Genomic DNA, 6,993 nt, shown 5'->3' with positions numbered 1-6,993 from the left:
GTGAACTATGAAGAAAGATGAAAATGACGATTGTTATTTTTGGGATGAAAATGGTAGAAGGTGGGAACAAAGAAGATGAAGTGGGAAGGGGTGAAATGAGTACAATGAGAGAGAGAGAAAATTGCATTTTTTAAAATATTATTTATTTTTAAATATTTAATTTCTGATGTGTCATTAGAATAATAATAATAATAATAATAATGATGTGTCATTAAAAAATGACGTGGTATTTCATGTGTAAAATGAGTGTATTACACGCACACACATCGAATGAGAAAGGGGTCTAAAATATTGTATTTGAAAGAGCTTAAGGGTTTAGTTGGCAAAGTCGTAAGTACAAGAATCCAACTTACAAATCGAGTCAAGTACAAGGACCTCTCAGGCCATTCCGCCTTAATAGTTTTACAACTTATTGAGTTTTTTTTGTTTTTGAAAAGACATACAGTATAAAAAGTTAAAATCGCACGTCAAAACAAAACTCCAACTTCGTCTCATAATTTCATATCATGATTTCAAATTATGATTTCATACTGCATGGTCAAACGGATCCTTACACTTCTACTAAGCACTATGTGTGGCACTTGACAACTTACTCATGGATCTTTCACGATCTTGTAAGTTCAAGTAAGTTTTTCCAAAGTAGATCGCTAAGAGAATGAAGAAACACACAAGAGAATTTCAATTCACATGGTGATTTAACGTAAATTGATATGTGATAAGAATGTAGGTCATGTTGTTTTAATTCCTAAAGATGCTTAAATCACTTGAATTTGAATTTGAATTTGGTCATAGCTTTGGAAATAAAGATTCTTTATAGACTCCAATTGACCTAAAATTTGGTAAGTTCATTGTAAACGGCCTAGTAAGAAGTACACATTGTTATGTGGTAATATTTTTTTGAGGTCATTAAAATGATTTTAAAGTTGTTCTATGGAATTAAAATATGATTTAGAATGAATGTCATCCTTTATATCTATTTTATTTATGTTATATGCGGTACATGATTACACGTGATGAGTTAACATGAATTGATATATATATGATAAGGATATAGAATTAATTATTTTTCTTTAAATCGTTTGAATCTGAATTTGGTCATAGCTTTGGAGATAAATATTATTTTAGAACTCTAATTGATCTGAAATTCAGTAGGTTCATTAGAAACGATCAAATTTAAAATACTCATTGTTATGAAGTGATTTGGCAATTTGAGGTCGTTTAGATAATGATTTTAGATATTTCTTTGTATCTTAAAAATTAATTTTAATGAAAATTACTCGACTATGATATAGTGGTGATAGACATTGTTCTTTATGGTCTTCATGACTAAATTTTAGTGAAGTATTAAGTTCGTGTGTTGGCTTTAGACCTTCCTCCATATCAGATGAAATTAATACGAGTCACTAGATTTAATCTGAGCTCTAGTTTTGATAATCTGTATTGACTTTCCCTATCTAAGTAATATATGATTGAATCAATAGATCTAGGGATAATGAAATTCACTTGGCTTAAATTAACATATACTCTCCATCTGAGTTAGCTTTTGTTTTGAATTTTTTGGAGTGAATATTTGACACCACATATGTATGTTGTATGAGTAGTTATTTTTCATCAAAATTATCACTCTCTGAGCCTACACCTCGGACGTGGCTGGCACTCGAGAACCATTGCTGGCCCCAAGCGGACCTTTGGCCTGACTTACTTACTCTGCGGAAGACTCTAAGTATTATTACCATGATCAAATGCACTTACTCAATTGTTAAATAAAATAACTTAGAATGTTTAAAAGTCAACATTTAACTTGGCCAAAATGGCAACTCAAGTCTTAACATATGAAATGATAATGTAAAGACAACTGAACTACTAACTGTCTATGAAGCCTCTAAAACAAAGAGGGATGTCGGGACAAGACCCTCAATCATCCTAACAATGAATTACTGAAAGCAAAGCAAAAAGAGTCCTCCGAAATGCAAGAAGGCTCACCAACTGACTCTGAGTGCTTAACTGGATCAACGAGGCGCTGGGTGATGATCCTGGTTACCTGCATCTGCTTAATTAGAAGATGCAGGCCAACTGGCATCAGTACATTGAATGTACGAGTATGCGAGTTGGAATGCTAAACACAACATAGGCTTGAAAAGAATCTGAAAGGAACGCTTACCTTGGCATTACTCAACTCATGAATAACTTAACTCATTATAAAGCAATAAAGCATATGCAATATATAGAAAGCTTTTAAAATAATAGAAACAACTTAGTTCGTTAAAGAAAATGCAATAACAAACTCAACTTTACTCATATAATAAAAGTAAGTTTAGGTGCCCAATGCATAGGGAAAAGGCCAAACGAGCCCTGACTTAAAAGTTGTCGGGGGTCACCGACGGACCGTGGATGGACCTACAGTCCATTCTAGTCAACCGTCATTCGACGTTTGGGGCTGAAAACTGGGGGTCTGACCCACGGCCCTAGACCACGGTTCGTAGGTCCTGGCGTAGGTCATGACTTAGCTGGATTTTCTGGGGTTCTGGGGAGGGAGTTGCAGGTGGCGAACCACGGGCCCCACCTACGGTCAGTGGGTGGTCCCCGTTGACAGCACCTGCAACTTTTGATTTTTTGCATTCTGGTCTTTCTAGCATATGGGGTGTTACACCATATCCCTTGGTTCGTTCAAGCTATTAAATGAGGGTTGGTAGCCTCCAATATATGTTGTATACTTTCTTTTTCCATTCGTTACCCCTTGATCTGACAAGTAGGAATAAGGTGAGTTCTAACGTAGGCCTTCGTTAAAAAGTAAGCAAAGTGAAGAGAAAAACAATACATGCGTGAACACTATTCAAGAATTACTAGTTATTCGATCTACTTTAATTTGTTAATTTTTCATGGTTCCCACAACCCTAGTTGTGAAATTAGCTACTCATGCTTTGGTGATAAAAATTCATATTAATTTGTTTAATATAGAACATGAACTTACACTTAAAATAGTTAGATTTTGAAATCTTGAATTGAAGTTGCAAAGTAACGACAAATATCAATGCTATAATATAAACCAAAGGATTCAAGAATTAAATGTAAAAGTGATTCACAAGTTAATTCTCAACAACAAAAATCTGAACCCTCAAAAATAAATATAAGAAGAGTATTTATAAACATCGAATTCTAAATAAAATAAACTAGGGAAACTAATGAAAAAATGGATTCGGCAGCAATTCCTACGACCCACTACCTACAGACTGTAGGTCCTCCTAAGGGTCTTGGAGTCCATCCGTGGAAGCTATCTTCAAATCACATCCTTAGAATCTTTTCTAAGGACATGACCTATGGTCTGTAGACCATTGTACGGTCCGTTCTTCTCACTCGTAGTCCAAGTACTGGAACTCAATTCTCTGATGTCTTCTACGGGCCTAGACCTACGACTCGTAGAAAGTCTTACGGCTTGTGCTCTTCTCTCATTGCTCCACACTTGTCTTCAAAATATGTTGATCCTTTCAACGAGTTCTCCTTATGGTTTGTAGAAGTTTCTACGGCTCCTACGTTGACTTGTTGAATCCCAAAAATAGTTGCTAACACTGTATCTTAGATCTCCGCTGCCAAATCCTATTTTCCTACAAAAATAAGACAAAATACCATCAAATCTACTAACAGATGCTCAAAAGACATGCAAAACTTCAAATTTAAAGCATTACAAGTACCGTATCTGTGGTACATCACCTTACTGCGGTACGGACAGATTGAAAACATCAAAGAGTCTAGTGGTTGTTTTATCATGTCTCTTGGTAATTAATATCCTTTTATGTAGTTTATCTATGCATCTATTGAAACACAAAAACATTAGGAGATTGGAGGGTTGTAGAGCATTATCTTGAAAATAGTAAGATTTGGCTCTTAAAAAGTTAGGTTAATCAATTACTTAAGCTTTATGGACAAATTAATCATGGTTTTATTGGTGTAGGTTTCTTAAGGATACACAAAACTCGATTTGAGCCAGGATTAACTTTTAGAATTAACGAGGACATGTCCTTGAGTTTTGACCCTCTATTTTGTACATGTTCCCAGTGCCCTATATTCTTGCTTCAATATTACTGTGATTGATGTGCTTTTTATGTGCAAGAAAGATATTTTGATCTTACCTATTGGCAAAGAAAACTATATCCTTTTGAAGACAAAGTATATTCTATGCGAGTAATATTCTGCATTCACTTTGTTATCTGTCTCGATAAGCATATGTGGTTTGATCATATTTCTTTGCAGTACCAGAAATTCCACAATCTGGGATGCCATCAGGTCATGACGTGCATCACTACTTAGAAAGGAATGATGATCATGAAGGAGCTCAAGTAGTGGACACACAATCAATTGGATTAGCAGATGATCGTGGTGTAGCTCGAGTAATGGACACACAGGCAATCGAATCAGCATATGATTCTTATCTCCAGAGTTTGGTAATCACTGAAACTGACACTGCTCCTACATTTTGTCGTGGGCCAGAGCTAGCTAGAGCAGGTGGTGGTGGTATACCTTCCCTTCATGTTCGTGATCCCCTTCCATCAGCTCGTGGGCCAGAGCTAGCACAAAATGGAAGGCGAAGGCCTCGTGAAACACTACCTCTCCCTCCTGGTGCTTCTAACACCCTCTACATAAAGGGACTTCCTTCAGACAGCTCAAGAAGAGAAGTAGCTCGTATCCTTTGAGATGTCATTTACCGAATTATTATTAATTTCTGATTACATCTGTTGCTTGTTCCCTAACTACACTTAAAAGATATTTTTTGTCATTTTGTGGGCTACAAAGAAGTCAGACTTGTTAGAAGGGACTCAAAACATGTAAGTTGATGTTTATGCCTTTTCTATTAGTATAGTATTTATCTACTAGGTGATGTTTTGATAAAAAAAAACTTCATTTTGTAGCATGCCGGAGATCCTCTTATCCTTGGCTTTGTGGATTTCGTAGATCCAGCGTGTGCATCTACTGCCTTGAGTGCATTGCAAGATGATCTGATCTATTTTGCAACTTCCGTTTGTGACTTGTTACTCTCTAGATGCTGCTATCATCTTTTGGAATAATCTTACAAGTGATGGTCTCTATTATTGAATTTTGCCAGGTTACAAAATTGATGAACATGACCATGATTTTGCCTACTTGCGGTTGCAGTTCTCCAAGTTTCCAGGTCCGAGGTTTAGTGGCTCGGGAAGTACTCGTGGGAAGCGATAAATAACATCCACCCGCTTCTATCTGAATTTAGTTATGTATTATGTACTGTTACTGGAAAATGCAATTATACAGTTGGCTCAACAGTGGGAGCTAGCTTTGGTTACGGTAATATGCATGCTATTGCTTAGTTTCCGCTTCAACATGCCTTAGTTGTCTGAAGAAATGTTTCTAACTTTATTTCAAACAGTGGATTTTTTGTGTGGCTTTGTTACTGTATTTACTATTTGATTTGATCATGTATGGCCTTAGCTAGGCTTAGAATAGTGTTTTATATTGACTTGAATTATTGGAGCCGCTTGAGCTTAGTTTAGCCCCCAAAGTCATTTCAGACGACTTAGCTCTCTGTAGAATAGTGTAGAACACTTGGGTCTGATAGAATAATGTTTATATCAGGTGTTAACTCAGCCCTGGTTACCTTCTATATATTTCTCCCTCTTTTTGCTACCCCTTGGTTTACAACTGAGATATCGGATTTTGCTTGATGACTTGGAACTAGAGTTAGTTCGGCTTGGGGTACTGTACTGATTACCGGGGAGCCGGAATTGTTCCACGGTTGTTTGGTGAGGAAGATTTGAAATGGGATCCTTCAACAACTATTATAGTCATAGATTCTAGGTTTGGGCATCTGATCTACAACAGCAATCCATGAGTCGAGCTCTTTTATCCTCCACGAAGATGATATATATTGGCTAGACCTTATTAGTCACTTAGAGGCTTATCTGTTCTTCGAGGTCAAGGCTACACACTCCCTGGTACGGAAGGCAATGGGGCGGAGCGGATAGGATGCGGGGAAGGGTGGGTTTGAGGCTATGCGGGGAGGGTTTCAGGTTGTGTTGGGTGGGTTGAAGTGGATTTTTTTAAAATTAATATGGGGTGGGGCGGGCTGCAGGTATATGCGATTTTATGCTGATTCAAATTTAATTTTAATTTTTGACATGCTATAAGAGTGATAGACATTATTTATTAAAATAATTTCTTTAAAGTTACTACAAATATTTAAGATAGTAAATAAAAATGGTTCAATAAAAATAAATACAATTTCTTACATGTTTCCTAAGTGGCTTCTAAAGAATAATTTTAAGTCATTTTCTATTAAACTAATACAACTTAATGAAAAAATGAATTTATTTTTATAAATTTTATTTTTAGTAACGAACTTAAGCGGGGCAGGGTGGGGGGGATTGAAAATGAAAAAAATCGATATGCGGGGCGAATTAAAAATTTTGCGGGTTAAGCTCAACCTGCCCCGCCCCCACCCCGCACCGCCACATTGCCATCCCTACTCCCTGGATTGGATGACCTTACTGTCCTTTTGGAGCCTATCAGCGGTTCTGATAATGCTCAAATTATTCTAAAAACCAATTGGAATAGTAAGCAGTTGTTAGCAATAAAAAGAGAATCGGGGCAAATGGGATAGTTTGGGTTGATTTAAGTGGATCTTGTGAGTTGAATCAATAGACTGGTTATTTCTATCTTCTGCAGAGTTGGGGTTAAAATGGGTGAGCATCTAACGAGTCTGTTTGGACGGTTTATTTCAAGTGTTTTTACATCAAAATAGGTTTTAAGCATTTTTAAAGTGTTTGTATAAATTAAAAATGAGCTTATGACCACTTGTTATTAAGCCCAAAAGACAAAAATAAGCCAAAAGTTATATGTTAGAGATCTTAACTTATAATTTTGTAGCAAAACATAATCTTTCGCTATATTATATATTTAGTGGCAATAATGAATATGAATATGTATAACCAACACTTATATAAATGTAGCTAAAGACTTTAGCAACTT

At 36.2% G+C, this 6,993-nt stretch overlaps 1 protein-coding gene across 1 annotated transcript in view; it reads left to right on the top strand.

The window, feature by feature from the left end:
• Positions 1 to 5,208, top strand: part of LOC107061157 (RNA-binding protein 2-like) — a 6,072-nt gene extending 864 nt beyond the window's left edge. The window contains exons 2-5 of the mRNA XM_015309993.1: positions 4,249 to 4,677; positions 4,759 to 4,820; positions 4,905 to 4,984; positions 5,097 to 5,208. Of these exons, the coding sequence (XP_015165479.1) occupies positions 4,249 to 4,677; positions 4,759 to 4,820; positions 4,905 to 4,984; positions 5,097 to 5,208 (683 nt within the window). The remainder of the gene's footprint in view (positions 1 to 4,248; positions 4,678 to 4,758; positions 4,821 to 4,904; positions 4,985 to 5,096) is intronic.
• Positions 5,209 to 6,993: the final 1,785 nt, after the last annotated feature.

This window comes from Solanum tuberosum, unplaced genomic scaffold, assembly GCF_000226075.1.
Source record: "Solanum tuberosum cultivar DM 1-3 516 R44 unplaced genomic scaffold, SolTub_3.0 scf00119, whole genome shotgun sequence".
Taxonomy (NCBI): domain Eukaryota; kingdom Viridiplantae; phylum Streptophyta; class Magnoliopsida; order Solanales; family Solanaceae; genus Solanum; species Solanum tuberosum.
Note: the sequence above shows the minus strand (reverse complement) of the source record. Positions and strands in the feature narration are given on the sequence as shown.